Source organism: Macadamia integrifolia, chromosome 8 (assembly GCF_013358625.1).
Source record: "Macadamia integrifolia cultivar HAES 741 chromosome 8, SCU_Mint_v3, whole genome shotgun sequence".
NCBI lineage: Eukaryota > Viridiplantae > Streptophyta > Magnoliopsida > Proteales > Proteaceae > Macadamia > Macadamia integrifolia.
In genome coordinates this window covers 6,835,792-6,858,409 of record NC_056564.1, presented here as the reverse complement: position 1 = coordinate 6,858,409, position 22,618 = coordinate 6,835,792, and the positions used below count along the sequence as shown (strand labels likewise).

The window sequence follows — 22,618 nt, the reverse complement described above, 5'->3', positions numbered from 1 at the left end:
CATCTCCCTCCTCCTTCCCCCTCTCTTTGCCCTTCAAGTCTTAGGAAACCTTCAGATTTTGAATTTGGGGTCTCAGTCCAAATTGGTTCTTCCACCAAAAAAATTTGAAAAAAGAAAGAAGGTAAACCAAACAACAGACATACAATTTTAGACGTCTTTTGCATAAACTTTTTGGCTTCCCTTGCCTTCCTTATCTGAATGGTTATCTCTAATTTCCTTTAGCATCCTGTTGTAGCTTTCTCCATCTGCAAATAAACCATCGCGAGTGGTGTAGCATAGGGCAACAGTGTTGGCATTGCATGGGCAAAGGTGACGTACGTCTAGCCAACCTTGGGTATGTGGCACATTCAAGTAAGAAGGCAACCCATATTGGATGAACCTCGTGCTGGACGCAAGGAGTTGGATTTCTAGGGTGCCAGGCACATGGCGCCGTGATGCTTTGAAAGGCAATCAGGGGCCGAGTGGAGGAAGCTTTAGCGTGGTTTGTGAACTGCATGAATGGACGAGGCAGGGCCTCGACCATGCAAGTCTTTATGTTTATTTCCAGTTCGATTCAATTGAAACCGATTTTGTAGCCTAGAATCGTAAAAAGCTATCCAGTATTGGGTAGTGAGGAAGCATGCACCGTAAACCAGTAAATGGAAAAACCCTCAGTAGGTCCGCAGTGACAAAAATACATGTGGAAAACATTTTAAGAGAAGAAAAAGGGAGTGGCGAGTGTGCTCAGATTGGGTTACTAGTCCCTTGGGAAGTCTTGTTACGTCTGATGGGGTATCTGGTCAGCCATATGCAATTGCTGTCACCATAACTTACCACATCAATGAAATGCGGCCTAAATGGTTAGGGTAGTATCTTCAAGTGTTCAAAGCTAGTCCCATCATTAATGAAATTGCACCTTACAATCTCTAGGGACCTAGAACACTATCCTTACCTCTCGTGCATGTTTCTACATTTTTCCTATGATGATGAGATAGTCTGACGCCTCCACCAAAATTCCAACGATATCCATTCATGTGTGCCATGAAGGTGACAAACTAACTCTGTGACATGTACCTATTCCTCCTTACAAAACCCAGAGGTTGAGAAGGCTAATATGTACACACAACTACAATTTAGATTGAGCAACAGAGTTCCACAATTGTTTCTAGAAACTGGGGTTTTCTTGCAGCTGATACCCATGTGAAGTGACTATTATATACAACAACAACAACAATAATAATAATAATAATAATAATAATAATAATAATAATAATAATAATAATAATTGATTGAATAGAAAGAAAGAATATCCTTTGTGCCACATTGAGGTGTGACATGGCAGTTCTGACCGATTATCTAGGGATTGGTTTGGACGACAATGTTCAAAATTTAGACCCTTTTATGTTTTGGCTTTTTCCTGTGCGATTCATTCAAATATTCACTTATATAAGTTCATTCTGTGCCGTAATTTTGAAGCTCTATTTTGCTTATCAGCCAATTTGGGTTAAGACTTCGCATGTAGGCAGGACACCTTGGAATGTGCCTGTACTAAATTGCTGATGAGCATAATTCGTGGCATAGTCTGCAGTTGGTCGATAGTCCTCTGGTACATAGTAAACTTACCATATTAGTACCAACATTCTTCTCGAGCAAGCTTTAGACTGTAGGTGCACATCCACCACATAGGCCCGTATTACCTGACAAAAACTGAACTTCAAAGGCCTGTAAAATATTTCATCACAAAAATAGAAACACCTATCTATTTTGTGGGTCTGGGGTGAAGTGAAGTGGGGTGGGGTGGGGTGGGGTGGGGTGGGGTGGGGTGGGGTGGGGGACGGTGTTTTGTCAAACAAGTAAAGGTTGAAACGAATGGTCTGGATATTCAATTGACTCCTTGCAGCCAGTCAATGCTTGTAGTCATACTAGCAGAGGGATTTGGCGAATTAAGACAGTCCATGGGACTTTCTTGGGTTCTTTCTTCCAAAAGTCTATACAATGAGATGGGAAGGGAGGGGAAGATAAACATAAAGCAAACCCACTTACTTCTTTTAGTCAGGACCCCTTTTGGTTATTCAATCAAAATAAAATTGAAACACCAGTGACTGCTTAGCAAATTATGTAATCATGCTCATATCTGATAAACGAATAATCATCAGATATTTCTTTTATGAACAATAATGATAAACTTTTTACGGACAGGAGAGTATGTGACAACTAGAGTTAATGAAGAGGCCAGATCCAAGGCATCACAGAGGAATCAATATCCCCCGAGCCAAATATCCCTTTGTACTCCTACCTCAACTGGTAATCAACAAGCCTACCTAAGAAGTATAGTTGAAAACTCTGGTCTGCCTTATCCATATAGGATGATCCAGTTCTCTCTCACAACAAGAAGCCTGCTAGGCCGATTCCAGTCTCCTTCAGGCGGTAATTCCTGAAAAAATAAGAAAGAAAGTGACAAAGCTTGAAGTACCTATAAAATTTCCAAGTCTGCACTTAAATGGAATCATTCACACCATCTGGGCACGAGCACACGGGTTCTACTAATAGGATCTCTGAAGGACCTATTTCACTACAAAGCAATATTTAAGAAGATACAATACACCAATTTACAAGACCTTAACACAGACTAACATACAAGAAATCAGGAGACCTCGAGCCAAATCATGCCACAGCAGAACAATACACAGAGACTGCACACCAGTGCATACAATTCAAGGATAAAGACAGTTTAGTTGCATGAGTGAAAGCAAACAACAATAACTCAGCTTTATCCCAACTAAATGGGGTTGGATACATGGATCCAATTAAAGACAACAAAAAAAGTGACTAAAAATAGAAGTAAAAGAAAAGGCAATACACCACAACAAAAAAATAAAATCACACATGAATGGGGTTGGATACTTGGATTTTTGCCCTCCAAAAGGTCTATCCGAGGTCATACTTGGGACCATACCTAAACTATGCTTGCATTTTCTCGCTATTTCTCCTATTAGTCATTTTAGGCCTGCCCGTTGCTCTTATAGATCCTTCAATCTGAATCAGATCACTCCTCCTTATTAGAGCATCCTCAGGCCTCCATTGAGCATGTCCATACCACCTCAAACGCCTTCTCGAACCTTATCTTGAATCAGGGCAACTTCCAAGTCAGCTCTAATATGATCATTCCTTACTTCATCCTTCCTAGATTGCAGCACATCCATCTCAACATCATCTTTGCTACATGTAGCTTATCTAAATGACACTTCTCAACAGCCCAACATTCTGCATTGTCTATCATAGCTAGTTGAATAACTGTCCCATAGAACTTACTTTTAAGCTTCAAACAAATACGTCAGTCACACAATACTATGAACACACCTTTCCAATTCATCATCCCACATTAATTCTCTATGAAACATCATCTATATTACCTTCTTTATTTATAATTGACCCCAGATACCTAAAATGATCATTTTGCAATATCTCTCACCTCAATCTTCACCATACTGTTATCCATCGTAATGTGACTAAACTTACACATCATATACTCTGTCTTTATTCTACTTATCTTAAAACCGCTCGAGTCCAAGGTTGATCTCCATAGGTCCAACTTAGCTTTAATCCCTACTTTTGTCTTATCCACCAAAACAATACCATCAACAAACAACATAAACCATGGAATCTCATCTTGAATGTTCTTGATTAAATCATCCATGATAAGCGCAAATAAATAAGGGCTTAAAGATGATCCTTGATGTAGCTAAATTGTAGAATTCACTTCCTTGTCTTCCCATGGTTCTCACACTAGTCACCGTGTTCTCGTACATATCTTTAATTATATCTACATATTTACTTGATACCCTTCTCTACTCTAGTATATGCCAGCTTAGCTCTCCAGGGACTTTGTTATAGGCTTTTTCTAAGTCAATAAAGACCATATAGAGATCCTTTTTGTAAGCTCCAAATCTTTCCATGAGCTTCTTGAGTAAAGCAAATAACTTTTGCTGTGGATCTACCAGGCATAAAACCTGTTTGCAAAGGCAATCAACATATGGCACTAGTGATAGATCAATAAGTAGCTTGCCATCAGGGAAAGTCCCATCAATAAAGATGGTCATGCTGAGTCATAAACTAAATCTAAGTATGGAAGATTTGGCAAAACAGAAATCCTGAGGTAAAGGAAATGAAAGACTCAAATTTCATGGACTGAGTTCAAAAGTCAGTATGTGTGGGAGACACAGAACGAACCAAGGTAAAATGACGATTTAAAACAGTTAAAAGGAGAAGGAATTTTGCATACCTCTTATATGGCTGAGGGGAAAATTGAGGTGAAAATAATGAAAAGTAATATAGCCTGCAACAGCCAGCTTATCCAACCACCTGCTTACTGGAGAAACCAATAATACGGTAAGATGAAAGTCATAAATTGTTACTACAGCATTAACACGAAGCACATAAAGGAAATCAGTAGTTCATATCAATCAAAACTAAAGAATGAAACTGCTCCAACACAAGGTTTCATAAAAAAGGGACAAAAGGGGGGAAACAACAGAAGGAATGGAATATATCCCAATCCTTTAAAAAAACAAAAGAGTAGAGCATCATCACCCTTGGTCATGCCCCAGCTCTTTTTTTAAGTTTATTTCCTGCATACATGCATGCATGCAAAGAAATGTGATAAATATGTAAAGCCACTGTCTTAAACCTCACCATTAACCTAACCTTAGATATAGTACATCAAAAGGAGACATTAGTCTGAAAAGAAAGGGGGATGGTTTTTTTTTTTTTTTTTTTTTGAGAGGGGGAGGTGTGTAGGTGAAATTCCTATTTCAGAAGGGTATCCGACTCCAATTTTGGAAGGACCCTCTACAAATTCTTTCACACATTTCCCATTTGGATTTATAGAGTTAACCAACCTTCTAATCAATCATGATGTAATAGCCTTTTTGTGTCCAAATGTCTCGATGTTTCATAAAACAACATCCTGGTGCAGTTACAAATAACCAGACAACCCAGAATTCTTTACAACATTGCATTTTCCAAAAGGAACAGTTCTCTACCTTTTTCTTCGATAAACTCCTTATTTTATTTCTTTCCATAAGAGTTAAAAAAAAAAAAGATAATGGTATATTCGTTGCAGAACCTTTCTTACTTATGTTGACAAGGTAGAATTTGGGAGAGGAACGAGGTTAAGACACAATAAGATAAGAGTATGGATGAGTTGGAATTACTTCATTATTGTAACTTCCCATACTTGTCCTAAAACACAATAACCGAATACACCCCACTACCTCTTCCCTATAACCTCTTCTCATAGAGTGTCCCAACCGCTTAAGATAACTCCCTACAATAACCCACAAATAGCACAACATGTGATGATGGGGAATAACAACAATATAACTGTATTACATGTAACAAATAGTAACTACTCAAGTAAAATATATGTGTAGGTACGATCCATGCAAGGTCATGCATGCCTATGCACGTATCATGTTCTTCCCCCGTTGAGTTTGGTCTTGTCCTCAAGATCAAGGTCAGGAAACTGGAACTGAAACCACAATGCCTCCAAGTTCTCCCAAGTTGCTTTGTTTGGTGAGAGCCCTCGCCAATGAACAAGAACCCTGGGCGTGCCTCTAGTGGATGCGGTGATCTACAATAGCCTGTGGAATGGGGTGTAGAGTTTCATCTTCTTGCACCATAGGTAATTCATCTTGGACTTGGTGGCATTCCCCAATGTGCTTCTTGAGCAATGACACATGGAAGGTACGGTGAATTTTGGAGCCCTCCAGGAATGCCAGTTTGTAAGTGACCTTCCCAATACGTTTGATGATTTGATATGGACCATAATACCTTGGCGCAAGCTTTTGTGACTTCCTTAGTGCTAGGGACGTTTGGCTGTAGGGATGTAGTTTGAGATTAGACTGAGTCTCCTCCCTTTCCTGATGGCAGTTGTCAAAAGCTTCATCCTGTTCTGGGCTTCCATAAGAGTATGTTGCAACTCCTTGAGCTTGGCATCTTGATCCAATAGCTTTTGCTCCACGGCCTCCACCTTGGCCAACCTGGCATGTAGGTAAGTAATGTTGGAGAAGGACGGCCATATACAACTTCGAATGTTGAAGTTTTAATGGAAGAATGCCAATTGGTAATATAGCAATACTCATAATGTGCTGGATTTGATTGCTCGACATAATATGAGATAGGACAGAAAATATATCCTTAAATAACTAATCGATATCTCCCTTAATTCTGGAAATAAATCTCTTTTATTTTCTGCTGGTCAATATCGCTCTCTGCGGCAGAAATCAGTGGATTTAAATAAACCCAGAATTGGACCAGGTACCTGCTGTTCGATCTGCATCAGCTCTCCCCATCTTGAGAAGAACTTGTCCACAAGTTTGGTAGAGATGTCGAATCAGACTTGCTTGATCAACAACAGTCAACTCCATCGGTTGTCCCTCTGGCTCTAATACCAAATAATGTAAAACCAGTACCCAATTAGACAACTAGGTACCGGTCTCACAGTAGGATCGTCCCATAATGATTTCAGCAGATCACAGCATATAAATCAGCAGTAGAAATTATAGAACCCCTTCAAATATTTATCTTGTATTAATACCAGCAGGTTTACAGGACATTAGAAGGTAAAATCAACAGAGAAGATAGAAGAGTGGGGAAGAAGGGGACGGGACTATCTCAGTCCAGGGTCTCTCACCCAGGGCATCTCACAGCTTCCAAGCCAAAACTAGCTTCTTCTTTCTTTACTCAAAAATCATTGGGGAGGTTTCCCTCCCTTCTTGTATTAACAGATTGCAATCAAAATGCGAGGAGAACCAGAAATAGAAACCGATACATGCCTGGCCTATAGTAGGCTGCCAATCCCAAAATAGATTCCCAACTCTTTAAAAATTAGAATGTAGAAAGAAATAGATACCTATCAAAATAGAAACACTACCCTATTGCTGTCAAAAGAGAAAACATCAAATTAGAAACTAGAGATAATAAAGGCCTTCTAGGTATCCCACACAAGGCAGCAACTTTCTTGGTCTTATCCATCACGGAAGCAGGCTCCATGAGACGATTGAGACCCACTAAGATCTTCAAAAGTCTTCTCAAAGCAACTAAATAACTACTCTCAAATATCTCCAGGCAAAAGCTAGCTTGGACCCATGAAATACCAAAATCTTCCACTTATTAACTTCCACGCAAAGCTGGAAATATACCCTGAATTATCTCCCACGTAAACTGTAAAAATCTCCCCTGATTATTTTCCATGCAAGCTGTAAAATCTCCTCAAATCTCCTAGAACTCTCTCCCACCCTAGGCAGCAATATCTTCTTAAAAACTTGCTAATTGATGGTTGTCTGGAATAGAATCCTGGCTGGACCAATGGGCTAAAATATCCCATATATGGCCCAAGTGTGCGGGCTCAATGGGGAAAAGTTGGACAGGCTTGGGCTGCTTCTTCGTTCTCCATCGATCTACATCAACTCTCCCCAACTTAGGAAAACTCATCCTCGAGGTTTGATCATTCTTAGACAAAGCTCATGTTGTGCTCGCCCATCTTTTACGAGATAAGGAAGGGAGGATGAATTTTCTGCAGAACAAAACTAAGTAAAAGACTCTAGAGCCTGCCAATCCAAGCTTCTAATGTTCTTGAAGAAGCCACTTCCAAAATCAGCCACCACCCATCCATACGAATCATCAGGATTTAGGAAGGATCCAGATAATGCTAGGACATTTTCGAGAGTTTAAAGTATGTTCCTGTGAAAGATCCAATAGTGAAACTCCTATCCTTGGACTCACCAAAGGCATGAAGAGAGAGATAAGATTGAAGGCAATGTAGTTTCATTAGTTTTAACGAAGTATCTTTATACACTTCGCATGCAAAAAGCCAAGAAAAGTGTGGAAAAAATGAACACCATGCATTAGGTATATCAGATTATAATAGTTCTCCACAAAACCATATTTCTGAGTGCCTTCAAACTCCTTCAAATTTAATGCCAAACCAGTAGAAAAGATGAGGCGATACATTGATGTTCTTTGGAACGCTTCGTCTTACATTGAAATTTGATAGCTCCTTTCCTTCCCAATAACCCTAGATATAGAAAAGAGAAAGGAGTCCTCTGCGTCCACCAGTTCCAGGGCACGTACAAGCAATTTCAATCATCAAGGACTCCAATCCGAATTCTGAACCCAACAAAACCTATAAGACATGCCAAGCTGATGTAGCCTTTTTCTCATTCCACTCCAAACCAAGTAAAAGATGTTACACCTCACCAATTGATTTGTTCACAACACACTTTGGGATTTGAATCCCTTTGTGGTTAAAGTAATCAATAGTAAATGTCTCAGCCAAATAATAAAAAAAGAAAAATAATGATAATATAATAAGACAAAACTGATTTGTGCAGCCCCATTTAAGAAGGGCCTTCTAACCAGTCCTCCATTTTGAGCCATGTGGATGATGATGTGGCAATTCCAACCATTGGATAGAGTGTATATTGTCTGCATTAGCCAAGTGTAAAATTTCACACTCAAATTCAATCACATGCCCTCCTGTGTATGTTTGTGCATCCCCATGTATGTCTATGCTTTACCACAGTACTCTTAACCACTAATATGAACTCTCCCACTCTTGGATTTCTCAAAACCCTACTTTGCCACTTGCCAAATTCCGTTTGGGCTAAAACATGACATGTGAGTAGGGGACATAGGCACCTATCCAGAAAATTCGGGCCCCATCTAATTACCACAATGGCATGTTTTTAAGGCTGTTTAGGAAAGGATTCTTAAACAGATCGTATATGAAAAATGTCCCTCTAATAATAGCAAACATTCAAATGAATACTTCACCTCTTGGAGGGTTTGAGCTCCACAAGGTTTCGGTTTGGCTTCCCTCTGACATGGAGCTGATGTCATCGTTGATGCTTGAGCATCTTCTTCACTTTTATTGATAAATAGAATCCTCAGAAATTTCTAAAAGGATCTTAAAAAGGATGAGTCAATATCCACACCAAACAAATTCTGCTAAGAGACCCAAAGACCACCATTTAATTCCATACACTGCTTTACTTCCACATCAAAAACCCTTGACAAGGACCACAAATAGATCACAAGATCTACCCAACCCATCTACCAGTCTTGCCAGAATCAACTTCAAAGCCGCATTTATCATTCATCCCAAAACTCCACAACCCTAAGAAAGAAATCAATCGTAGAATCACATCCAAGAATGGTAACATTCTTAAATTTGCTCTCCATCAAGTCATTTTGTACATCTTTATTACTTTTATCCCTAGAACATAAAACTTGGGATAACATCCTTGGGACACTGAACAAGAAGAATTGTGGAACAGTATTGATGGGTTTCTAGAAGCCCAAGGGATTAGGTTCTGAAACTCATTTGAAAACCAGAATCGCAGCGAAGGGGAAAGACCAGATTTAGAAGACATTCAGAAAGTAGCAATCAACAACTTAGATGGGAATGAAATTCTGGTCGGATGTCACTTTAATGCTCTAGAATAACTACCAAAGTATGATTGAAATCAGACGGTCAGATCTGCAGTTTTTGACTAATCCTATTAGCAGTAGGACTCCAGAAGAATCCCACTTGAAGTAGGACTCTTAAGAAATCAACACCAAAATCAAATATTGAAATTGTGGGTGTGTTTAGAATACTATACGATTAGCAAATATGAAATCAGATTTGAAAACTGAGATGTAAACAATTGAAAAACAGAAATTTCTAACTCGAACATGAAGAATAACTGAACAGAGACCAAAAGTAATTACGCTGAATCAATCATAGATTGGCTAGAAGAATGTAGGAATAAAAGAAAGATATGAACCAAGCATCCCACCTGGAACTAGACTCATCAACCATCCTTAGCACCCCACCAAGGGTTGTTGCATTCCACAACAAAGCATTCTGAATCCCAAAGAACATAAAGGCAGCAGAAGCCAATTTTAATCAATAGCTAAATCATAAAATTCGTATGACTTAATGGAGTATATGTAGAAACTCCAAATATGACTCATAACATGATTAGAAATAGCCTAAACCAACTAGTTATCAAACTAGCTGATTGATTGACCTATAAGAGACTTGAAACAACTCCTCAACCGACTCAAGAACCTACAGCTGTGTTTGGAGCCCCAAACCAACAAGGACTTGACATAATGAAAGAAAATCAACTCAAAACAGAACTGGATTTATAGATTTCTAATCCAGCCTGAACTAGGACACACAAACATAATCAAAGTAGGAAAAGAAGCTGAAAACAGAACTTGATATACAGAAGAGTAGGAATAAGATTCTCAGAGACTAGAATTCCTCGAGGAACTGGGAATTTGAAATTCTTGAAACCAAAAGTTCCTCTTCTTCTCTTGGCACTGCTGCTAGTGCCCAAATACTGCAACAAGTGTTCCTGTAGGAAACCTCAAATAATCAGAAAAACATTTAGCTGCCTCCAAATAGAGCAAGAACTCAAATTTTAGGGCTCTAAAGCAGATATGATATCATAATATTAAGGCTGAGTTGTTCATTCTAAAAGTGATGAAGAGGTAAATATCCCCTCTAAGAAGCCAAAGCCTATCTAGAGGGTTGAGAAACAGGGATCCACTATCTTTGTACTAGATTCAAATTGAAATTTTATTTTTTCTCATCTCCAATTAAGTTTGAATCAAATTTGATGATTACATAACCACGAACTGTCCCACAACTTCCTTTCTCTTTTGTGCAAACTTGAGGAAAGTACACTTATTTCCAGGGTTTTCATAGGAGATCAGGTAAGTGCTGCAAACACCATTCAGTTCCTCCAGGCCTGAACGACCCATCCCCATGATCTGAGTGGTCTTTGGTTTTGAATCTTTAAACTGAAAATATGTTGCAATAACTGAGCAGATCTCTCAGATCAGTTAAGCAGTCCACCAACCCAAATGGTCATTCAAGTGTACTGAGAACCGTTCACATCTCTCAGATCACTTAACCAGCTCACCAACCAAAGCAAATGGTTTGAATTTCTAAACTCACTAAAGAGGACAAACCGCTCCAATGACAGTATGCCACACCAAACATCAACTCTCTCTTTTTTTGGAGCACAGCTTAGGCCACTAACAAGCTGTCAGGTCATTTGGGAATTGGGATGTTGAACACCAGACCCAAATGGTTCTAAAAAAACCACCTTTTCAAAAGTGTCTCCCTGAAGTAAAGTCCATAATACAAATACTGGATTGCATAACAAGGGTGAACTACCAGCTCTTCTTTTTGGATTGCAAATGTGTAGAGATGAAGGAATCTGATGTGTGGATGCTGAATGTGATTCCTCTTATCCTGTAAGTCTGTTTTCTGATATGTTCTCTCTTCCATGCGATCTATGGTACATTGGTAGCACTGTTGGGAATTAAGCCTCTTGATCGGGAGGAGGAAAGGTTTATTCCCTGTAATAGTGAATCCGATCATGTTGCTATTCACCTTGCCCATGAAGCTTTCCATCATTTTTTTCTCCACAAGTTTTAATTCCAAGGGATTTTTTCCACCTTTTGTTAAGATGGCCTTTTTTATGATAAGGTTGGTCTGTTCATTTTAGAACTGTCAAAGTTTGATGTTTTTTGGGTGTTGATGGTTGTTTTCGGAATAGTGCCCCTACCCTTTTTTGTTTTCCATTCTTTTCCCTGCTCTTTTTGGATTTGGAATCAGAGTGGTCAAGTTCCTCTTTTTCTTTTCACTTTTTTTTTTCTTTTGGGTGGGGGTGGGGGTGGTTTTCAAGGTGAGGTTAAATGTTCCTCCTTGTTGAATTTTTATATGCTTCTCTTGATAAATAAAGTTTCTAAGGGCAGCCCTGGGTCCTAAAATTCAAGGGTAAAGAAAATAAGCTCTCTCTAAGATTGCCTCCCACAAAAATATTAATATACCAAAATCCAAGATCATTTTCAATAAGTGCACAATCAAAAACTCTAGTAGAGATCTCAAAGTGAAATGAATGGAGAAGTCTAGGAACCATAATTGTCAAGGCGGTGTGATGCCACCTTGGCGTCCAGGCAGTTTGCCTGGGGCCTAGGCAACTAATGCCTTATATTTTGGCACTTATGCCAAATATCATTTAAGTACTTAAGATATTATTCATAAATAAGCAAATACCCTCTATTTGAATCCAATAAGAATAATTTAAAAATCAAATTCCAAAATGATAAAAAGTCCACCCCCCCTCCAAGAACAAAAACTGGATTTTTGGTTGTAGAGGCAATTTTCAACTTTAAAATGCTGGGATTTTTCTCAATTCTGAAAATTTTATAAATCTTATCATGGTAAAATATTGTTAAAAACCAAAAGTACGATAAAATAATATTTTAATTACATTCATACCATCATTTTCATTCAGGCAATTTTAAAAGAGTTCGACGCAATTTAAAATAAGTTTGACCAGAACATAACTTTGTTACTACAACTCAAATTTAAGTAATTTCAGACTTGTTGGGAAGCTGGTTTTGTGTCATACCTAATACAAAAAGTCTCATGTAAAAATAAAATCATTTGACCAATCAAACTTATTATAGAACAAGAGCAATTCTCTAAATGTTGATTTTTTGTGACTTAATGTTGATTTTTTTTATAATTGATGTGGCTTAATGTTGATTTTTTATGACTTTACGAGCGCAAGAGGCCCCACGCCTGATCGAGCCTTTGGGTCAACCTATTACCGATGTTGTCAGGGTAGATCTTTGGTTATATAGTTGAGTTGTTTACTCAGTGAGACAGTAACCAATGTGGCTTAATGTTGATTTTTTAAGATCCAAGGTATAAGTAACATACTAAATAATGTTAGAAAAAGGAAAAATAAAAAATAACACTTGGTCGGCTTGTTCGCCTTAAGGGACGCACCTTGTTTCCTAAGCGCTTACGCAGGCCTCGAACGCTTTGGTTCGCTTTGGCACCAGGACAACTATGCTAGGAACTAGTTTCACATTCCTACAACATTTGGTAACCGAAGTAGAATATGTTCCCCTTCCTGTCTAATGGAGCTGCTGAGGAACTTACAAGGTTGAGGGTGTAAGCCCAAGCCAGCAAAGAAGTTCTATTGAAGTACAGAAGTAATATTTACTAATCAACAACCGAACCACTAGTACAATCAAAATATGTATGATATGATTTATTAACCATAGTACCAAACTCATTGAAACAGCGTGTTTTTTTTTTTTTTTTTTTTGGGGGGGCGGGGTTGATATTATCTCAACACTAGCACCCCAAATTATGCCACTTGGATCATTGGAGAAGACTGGAATTCGTAAAAAGGTAGACCCGATGGCCTCCTGCTCACATTTCAAGTTTCAAAACAAATAGAGTTTGCCAAGTGGCAGAATAAAGCACTGAAAAATTCAAGACTACCCTGGAAAGTTCCAAGTGTGGATAGTGGGTGCATGGACATAGATGGGAGGGTATATGATTAAAGCTGAAACTGAAATTTAATGTGCGGCCAGTTCACACTGAAACTAAGATATCCATATAGTTTGAAATTTCCCCATCATCTTCCAAGGGGCAAAAATGTGGGTCCTGCAGTATAAATACCCTCTATGTCCCCATGGTGAAGAAAAACTTTTCACTTGGCAAATTCTGTTGCAAATTAGGTAATTTTTCTCAAGACACAAAAAGGAAGACAAGTTCTGGACCACAAAAAAAAACTAGGTAGATACAATCCTGAAGTGAGTGCTTCTGGAAGCAATGACAGTGCAACATGTATAAGGATGAAGCAAGTGTAAGCACAGAAGGAGAAGCTAAACCGATTAAGCACAACATAAGAGGACAAAAAGTATTAAGACAAGAGTATAGATGACTGTTGCACCATAATTTCATTGAAACTTCATATGCCTCAGTAGGTTTAGCCAAAGTACAGACCAGACAATATTAGACAACATAGCAATACTTTTATCACTTATTATATTTTATTTATTTCTTCGTGAGCGGTGGGGAGGATTGGAGCAGGCAAGCAGCATAGTGGATGAAGACAGTTTCCGAATAGAATTCCAGGATAACTATTAACTACCAGAGACTTTACCAAAAAATGCAAAACTGTTAAATAGGCTGCTGGAATATCTTAAGCCACATAACTAATAGGCAAGTATCATTTTGACATGCAATATCATATCTTCCATATTTTCACACCCCAGAAATGAGAAATTTCTGAAATTCTTCAGCTTGACACATTCTGACTAACAGTTAGCAATTTAAGGCATCCATGAAGATGGGTGGCAAGTGCGGAAGAGCTATCTGATTCATCAACAGTTAAAATGGCAAAGTAGTTGCATAGTACAGAAGAGCCAAACTCTTTCAAAGGTCAAAAATACATAAGACTTGATAATGATAGCATGTGTAAAAGAAAATACTCTTTAACTAAACTGGTTTTTCCAAGTAATAAAAACAAACTACTACCTCACACTCGTAATAGAACTGATAGATCCAGTAATCTGCAATGAACAAATTCTCTGGCATGAAGTTTTTCATCATCCATTAAAGGATTTTGTTTCATGAAATGATCCCTGGAAGTAGCTAGATGATTCCACAGTCCAGGATCATAGTTGGGGAGAAGTGAACCAAAAGGAGAAGGCAACATTTTGGAAGAGAACAGCAAGAAATGAGTGAATCCTTAGGTCAACTGCTAGATCCTAGACAGTAAAGAGCTAAGTGATACAAAATTTAGCAAGGGCATCCACATTAAGTCCAAAATAATTATCCCTGATCTAACTCTATGAACGAAGAAAGAGTTTTAACCTAAAAGTCTAAAACCATGTGAGAGATGAAAACAAATTCCCTTACATGAAGAAAACAAGTAATAAGCATGGAACAGTTAACAAGAATTATAGAAAAAATAAAATGCAAAAAAACACAAAAACAGCATCTGGTTTTAATAACACAAAGCCCATCTTTATAATTTGATGAAAAGTTAAGGACATAAAAATAGTCACAGATATTCTTGCAAACATGAAAGTGCCTCCAACAGAACCTGAAGACACTATGGAAGCCTGAAGTGATCCCAACTACCCCAAAACAAAAACAGACTTTGATGCCAGATGATCACAACATCGACAGGGTGTTCATCTATGAATGTGAGTTCGCTGTATATCATAAGAACCATGTCCACTCGCTCCGGACCCATATTGAGGACCAGCATCAGCACCACCACCCTGAACCTGAAATACAGAACATATGATATTTAGATATGTAGCAAGAGCCGTCCATATATTCTACAACTTGAACAGTACCACATCCTTTGTTGGACACTAAAGGGCATGCAAACTAGGGGATCTTAAGTAAAGATTTCATTTAAATTTCTCTTTTGTCACAACTTATTACTGTTTGTAATGTTTAAATAAGTACAAGCTGAAGCAGGAATAAGATTAAGAATAATAATTTATATCTAATTAATTTTTGTAATGATTTTATCAAGAAAAACACCACAGTAAAAAAAAACAACAACAATGAGGACTGAGAAGAGACCAAACAAAAACAGAAGGAAAAAAAATTCCGCAAAAACAAGAGTTCAACTCTAAAGAAAATAGCTGTGGAAGTGCCAATATTCTGGCCAGCTAATGCAAACGTATTGCTAGGTCTGGGATATCGAGAAAGAGCGCACAGCAAGGCAAAAACAAATCTAGCTCTTTTGAGACAAATGAGAGAACCTATAAGGAATACCAAAGGGAGATAATATCTAGCCAATATCCAAGAATCAATCACACTCCAACTCCCATATGAGGGATACAAAAAAGAGAAGGTTAGCTCAAGCCTGGAATTAAATCTCTCTAAAGGAATCTGCCACGTTGACAAACCTAGAAAAGCCAAAAGCAAGAGCAAGCAGCGGAGAAATAAAGGCAACACCAATGTTCCAGCCCAAGACAGAAAGTTAGGGCACATTAATCTACCCACTGACCCATCCTCAATGGCCACCAACATCAAATACGATAACACAAGCACATCCCCAACAAACCTCCCCTATTGATGAAACCGTGTGGCATGGGCGATTCCCCCCCAAGCCGGCAGAATGGGGAACCCTTGTCCTACAAAAATAGAGACCAAGATGAAGACGTAATCTCTTTCAGAACCACAGAAATAGAGAAAAGGCAGAGAAGACAGAGGAAGGCTACCAATAAAAAATCTTGAGCAGCAAGCATATTAACAAAGAGAAAAAAAGATCAGATAGCCTATGCTCATTACTTCAGTTCAGATTTTAGACCTGTGATCAGCAAAGACAGATCCAAAAATCATTAGGAACAAAATAAAATAACAAATCAGTGAACCCATATCCCAAAACCCCAACTAAGTTTCTGCTAAAATACCCACAATGCCAAAAGTGTTTGAACAGAATCCAAAGGCCAAACTTGAACCTGATTAGACCCAAAACCCCAAAGATAATTTCTCCCAAAACTAAAAACCCATCTTGATACATCACGACTCCCACATCACAGGTGACTCTACTTCATCTGTATTGCAGACCAACACCGAGGAAAATAGAGATCCTCCGGTAATGGAAGATCTGGGAGCCGTCAATGATCAATTTGAGGAAAAAAAAAAGAAAAGAAGAAGAAGAAAGAAAGAAAGATCCATCATTGGCATTGCAAGTTTTGCCTAAATGGGGAGAAGCAGATCTGGGAGCCAAAGCTGAAGGGACAAACCTTGGCATACTCTCCAACCTCGCGATTGTCAGGCACTTATCAAACCGTCCCAGCTCTTTTATGGAAGACCAGGAAATGGTGGGCCCTACATAATAACTTGCCTCCACTTTATATAACTTTCTCTTGGTAAAATTTTCCTTTCTGCCTTTTAGATGTGGAAACAAACGAACTAAGGAAACCTATTGACTCCCTACCCAAAAATTTGGGGGTTAAAAAAAGGAAATCTATTGATGAGAAGGGGGAATAGAGGCCCCATTACATCGAACAAGTCTTTGAAAAATAGCAGAAAAGTGCAATAACGAGGGGGGGGGATTAGACTCATTATGATCTCCTCAAAATTGAAACAAATCCCTCTCTATAATGATAAAACACCAATATCCTAAGAGAAGGATTCCCCAATCATTTGCCAACTCTCCATGAAACTAAGCAAATCAAGACTCGAGTTTTATCCAAGAAGAGTAGGCCTAGTAATAAAGAACGTGCCTATGAGAGTTAAGTAAAATCCTAACAGGCGAACACCCAATGATATAGACTAGTCATACTCAATCTCTGTAACATCTTTCTCCAAATGAAAACAGGGAAAAATGAAGCATACTGAAAAGAAATAAATCAAATCGCAATAAAAGAAAGAAACAAAGGAACAAAAACTTCCAAAAGTAAAAATATATATAATATCATTAAGGGCAAAAGATCCCCACACTGTCCGTGTGCAGATTCTTTCACACGCCCTCCCACAAAAAGTGAGGGTCCAACATATGTATTTTAATTTTATTTCATTTATTTTGGAAATTTAAGATCCACAGAGATGATACATTTTTCAGACACAGTGATTGGTGTGGCGTGCAGATTCCTTCCCACACTGGCAGCGTGGGAAACTCTACCTATCTTTAAATAAAATATGGGAGAAAAATGCAACAACCTATATGCCATAAATGAAAACAAAAGTGTGGAGGGGAGAGAGTAATGCAATCCCAAGGTTTTGGTTTGGATCACTTATGGACCCCACCCAATCAACAATAACTCCAAGTTTTTAAAGGAAATGGCAGTTTGGTAAATAAAAATAAATTTTAAGGTTGTTAGGTAGACAGAGAGCAGAGACACAAAAGGGATTAGTATTTATCAATCAGGGACAGACCAGGTAATAACACAAAGCAAGTATAAGGGCTAAATTAGAAATAAAGGGGAGGACCCCACAATAAAGGGCAAAAAAACCAGCAGAAAAGAAGATGCTTTAGAATGAAAGACCTCATATGGCCACTGTTTGACCTGAAAATTCAGGTGATAGATCATTTCACTCAACCCTGCTGAAATGAAATCAAAACTGGCAGAAGAGTTCAAGCCACTCTGATTGCAGGTTTTGATTTGCACAATCGGGGTGGTCTTTGGAAACAAAACCTAGGAGGAGGATCACTTATAGAAGAGAAACTTATGCCCAAAACTTCAAGGTAAACCGATTATCTTGGAGATTGAAATCAAAGTATATGGCTGTAAAGTACCATCCAACAGAGTAGGGACAAGAATATCAGTATAGCAAAAGAAGAAAGGGAAGATGGAAGAAGAATCATACCTGAGAAGTGGAAGAGGAGAGGTGAAAGCAAGAATAGAAGGACGAGGAGGAAGGGTATGGTCAACCAACCTGGTCACAAGAGACTCCATAATGGGAGGTGTAAACCCAACTCAAAATTTCATTCCATTATTCCATTCTTCATTCAGCTAATAATCTCCATCCATTACAAGCATGTCAATAAAAAAAGAAAATGATTCCAACTATATTAAACTAGGTAACAACATCAAACCAAAACTCATCTCCTACATTATCCTACTTCCCATAAAATAAAGATAAAATGATATCACAAAAATAATTAAACTTTTAAGTATCCTACTAGACCAAATTTGGATCCGTTTCGTCCCGGTCTAGGCTTCCAAATGCGTTCAGGCTGGTCCACCTTACCAGCAGCACATTCCCAACTAGCAATGGAAATATGCTATGTTTGGTGTCCATCCCAATATCTAAATATCAGCACGATAGCCTTAACTACCCAGAAACCAAATATATTTCTAATGAGATCCGATTCAGAATTATTAAATGTCCAAGGTCTAATATGAATTCATTTCAAAGGTATTCCCTGATTTTTCCATGTCAAATTGTAAACAAACAATTCAAAACTACCTCAACTTTTTAGAGCAGGCCCAAGTCTAGTAGCAATGATTCAACATACTTTTTTCTGCCCCGTTTGGGAACCTAGTAAAATTCAAATACAGTTGCTGCGAGCTCTTGAAAACAATATGGTCATTCAATATTCATCCATCCACAACAAAGTTTCCAATTTAACATGCTTAAGGGATAAATTCAGCAAAATGGCCGACAAAGAATTGGAATATGAGATTCCCAAACAAACTTCATGAGTACAGAGATCTCAGCTCCACTTACAAGTGCACTGTATTCAGATACGTCCCAAGTGCCATGCAAAGGTAGCCTTCAAGTTTGATAGTCAAACATGGTTCGAGGTCCTTCTATATTCTCCTTTCTTTTTTTTTTTTTTTTTTTCCCTGGCGAGTTGAGACCATAAGCGACATTAAAAGCATACATTAACTTGACTAAGATCTCAGTTCAAATTTTAATTTCAATTCAACTCGACTCGGTCGAACCAGCCACGTGACCATGGGTTTTAATGTTTTATACCTCATTTCAACTCGAAACTCGCCAGTCTTTCTTCTTTTAAGAAAAAATAAAAAATAAATAAATAAAAACAATTCAGGGTTTTGGTGCTTCTCTTTGCAAAATCTCACCTCAATTGTCTCAACACCAAAATTAATATTGGGGATTGAAGATTTGACACTTCAACGTCAACTATTTGAGTTGCATTTCTTCTCAAGAACATTTGTAGGTAACAAAATTACTCAATAACTATTTTTTCCATATAAACATGATCAAAAATACTTGGTTGTTGACAATGGATTGATGGAAGCCTAGGGTAGAGCTCACCAACATCGTAGACTACTAACCTAGGGTTTGAAGTCAAAGAGCCTAGATGACAAGTTTCAATGGCAAACTTGGCCATATGGCCACCGAAACCCATCCCCGAGTTTTTCTGTCAAAAAATACCAAGTTTTGCCAAGATTTCGCCATATCTCAGTTTTGAGCCTGGGCGAAACCGAGACTTCAAACCATGGTCATAAATACCACTGAATAATATGAAATGGACATCTAGAGAAGTACGATACTATCTCTATGGTACACTCTCTTACAAGTAGATAATGTAGATTACTCATCATCGACAGATGTTTCAGCATTTCAAGTTCTATAATCAATGTTTTGGACATGAACAGCATTCTCTGCATAACATAGATCCGGAGTTTTCCCAGCATCAATAATAAAGGGTATTTGATTGATTGTCATACATACAAATGGGGAGAAAACTGATGAAATATTGAACAAATACCTGGTGCAAGCCATGAGGATCAGCATATAAACTTCCTCCATACCCCATGTCAGAATTTCCATAATTTCCAACAAATCCAGGACCTATATAGAAAAAATAAATAAATAATAATAATGAGAGAATCCAATGGACACAGGTCAGATGGAGGAAGACATCAGTCAATACAAGGTGTTCACTGGAGAAGAAACAATAAAACAAGGAAACGTCATACCAGGGTTCGCTGCAGCAGCAGCTGCTGCACGAGCTCTCTTCTCCGCATTAGCAAGCTCTGCGCGTAACTTTTCAGCTTCACGAGCCATGGAAGCCATATTTCCCTCCATCGCCCGACCATGTTCCAGATTTTCAGCACGCACCTTCTTCTCGTATTCAATAGCAGCCCTGGTTAAATCGAAAGAGTAAACAATTTAACTGATTACTAAACCGCAGCCGTCGACAGAAATAGTAAGCACATAATCATATCTGAATCATCTGATAATTTATCTACAATCGTGCCACGAAGGAAACACCAGAATGCATGGATTAAAACCCTCGACGAAGCCAATGAGACCTAGAAATGGAAAATTGAAACTAAGGTTACCTTCCCCTTTGGATCTCGCGACGCATATATTCGATTTCGGCCTTGATGGCGGGCGCCTGCTGCAAGTCGGCACGGGCTCTTGCGAGGTCACTGTTGATGGTCTGCAACTGAGCAGTGAGGTCCTGCCTGGCAGCACTCAACTTCTGAACATCAACTCTGACCTGAGACAACTCCGCATTAAAAGCGTCAATAGATCGGACCTCCGCCTCCATCTTCAATGACCGCTCGTAGACGTCTCGTATCTCGGCATCTCTACCTGCCTTGACGCTGGCAGCAGTCGCCGATAAGTGGCGAAGCTCCTGCTGGGAAACGACGAGGTCCTGCTTTAGGGCAACATGGGTCGCCGCAAGCCGTTGATTGTCGTGGAGAAGGCCCTGGATCTCGCGGTTCTGAGCGATGAGGTGCTCTTCGATGATCGCTGGGTGCGGGCGTCCAGCACCGGCGGATAAGGGGACGCGATGATGGCGGGGTAAGGGCTCTTCCATTAAGGAGGGATGGGGAAGGGGTCCTCCCCTAGGAAATGGCACCTCTCGATGATTAGGCAGCATACGATTTCTTCCGGCCATTTCCACCGGCACCGTTGGCTCTCTCTCTCTCTTACTACAACTTCGCTATTGTCGCGAGCTGCAATGAGGCGCAACTTTTCTAGCGCCGACGTTGTCACTTGATAACGCCAAAGTTTCTAGATTTACGGGGCTCCGTAAGTACGGATGCACAACGTCGATGTTTTGTTGATTGTTGATACTTGATACTACGGAACAATATTGGTTTTTTCGGCCGGATAGAACCGGTCGACCCAGTATTCCTTATTCCTGGTTCCGACGTTGATGAGGGTGCATACATGGGCAGGGGGTTTGTGTCTCACAGCCCTCTATATCTGGACGCAATAACCGTATAACTTGGGAGCATTCTTTTGCCCATAAAAACAATTGGAGGGAGATCTACATGCTAGTGGAGTGCAATGCACCCATGATTCACATAGCATCCTTCACAACCCACGATAATGAGCTTCTCGCCATCATCAAAATCTATTTGAAGCAACATCGATGCATCCGTCCTCTACTACTACAACCCATCATCATTGCAACTGTGGTGGATATCGATGCTTTATCGTGGTGCTCCCTCTCTCTATGGTAAAGGTGAGCAGAAAAATGGTATAATCTCTTGTGTAGGTTTTCTGATTTGGGCTAATGGGAATTAATGTGACGGGCAGTGCAGAATGGCCTAATCTTTGGTGGAGTTCTTTTGATTTTAGCTAATGGGAATCAATACAATAGGTAGTGGAGAATGGAGATCCATAAGGGAATGGTTTTTTTTTTTTTTTTTTTGGCCTAATGGGAGTTGCTATGTGGGTTCTTGTAGGAAGTATTTCAAGCATTGAAAAGAGTTTGGCATGATGTGAGGGTGGTCGAAGGAGATTTTTGGTGGGTGGTGGTGGTGGTGGTGAAGGAGAGAGAGGTAGGGAGAGAGAGTTGTGGTTGTGGAGGTGTGAAAACAATAGATTTTAGACCAAATAGGATTTAAGTTCTCAAAGACAGAGTCACCATCTACATCGGGATTTATCATATTCATGATAAATTACGATATAAGAAAGGTGTTAGGCATTAGTCATGGATATACATGGATATATTAAACATCATGGAGTCATTTTCCAGCTATATCATACTAAAGGGAAAAATGTTGGGCACACTAATGTTGTGACAGCATTGTTTGTCTATTGCCTCCCCCTCCAATCCCAACTCTCCATTGGTTGAGATATTGTAGTTCCAATAAATCGAGTAGCATGCCAACCTCCTTCCGTACTTTAAAAACTCATTTTTAACCATTTTATCATAATGATTTGTGACACTGGTAGGGGCATGAGAATCTTCAATGTTACATAGAAGACCTAACAATATTTTGGAAAACCTTAATTATTATCATATTTTTTTTTTTTTGCCTTAATTATTATTTATTTTTTTTTTTTTGGTAGAAT

General features: G+C 39.0%; 1 protein-coding gene across 5 annotated transcripts; it reads right to left on the bottom strand.

Annotated features, from left to right (window-relative positions):
• Positions 1-1,243: 1,243 nt before the first annotated feature.
• On the bottom strand, positions 1,244-21,362 carry LOC122086436 (protein FLX-like 1). 5 transcript variants are annotated; one of them, XR_006142413.1, is made up of 7 exons: positions 20,644-21,361; positions 20,278-20,444; positions 20,067-20,149; positions 14,958-15,144; positions 4,262-4,348; positions 2,301-2,413; positions 1,244-1,676 (listed from the first exon to the last, which is right to left on the bottom strand). XR_006142413.1 is itself a non-coding variant. In XM_042655237.1 (4 exons), the coding sequence occupies exons 1-4, from the start codon at positions 21,207-21,209 to the stop codon at positions 15,049-15,051; spliced, it is 912 nt and encodes a 303-aa protein (XP_042511171.1). In that variant the 5' UTR covers positions 21,210-21,361; the 3' UTR covers positions 14,854-15,048. The 5 variants fall into 5 exon arrangements, 1 of the variants encoding a protein (XP_042511171.1); XR_006142412.1 differs by lacking the exon at positions 1,244-1,676 and having other exon boundaries at positions 2,048-2,413; XR_006142414.1 differs by lacking the exon at positions 1,244-1,676 and having other exon boundaries at positions 2,048-2,413; positions 4,262-4,341.
• Positions 21,363-22,618: the final 1,256 nt, after the last annotated feature.

What these genes read in the sequence shown, in the direction of transcription:
- LOC122086436 (XM_042655237.1), bottom strand. Translation starts at nt 21,209, where the DNA reads ATGGCCGGAAGAAATCGTATGCTGCCTAATCATCGAGAGGTGCCATTT. An exon ending in CGCGAGATCCAAAGGGGAAG is followed by an intron (nt 20,445 to 20,643) that starts GTAACCTTAGTT and finishes CGATTTAACCAG; the next exon opens with GGCTGCTATTGAATACGAGA. An exon ending in ATCCTCATGGCTTGCACCAG is followed by an intron (nt 15,145 to 20,066) that starts GTATTTGTTCAA and finishes TCTGTATTTCAG; the next exon opens with GTTCAGGGTGGTGGTGCTGA.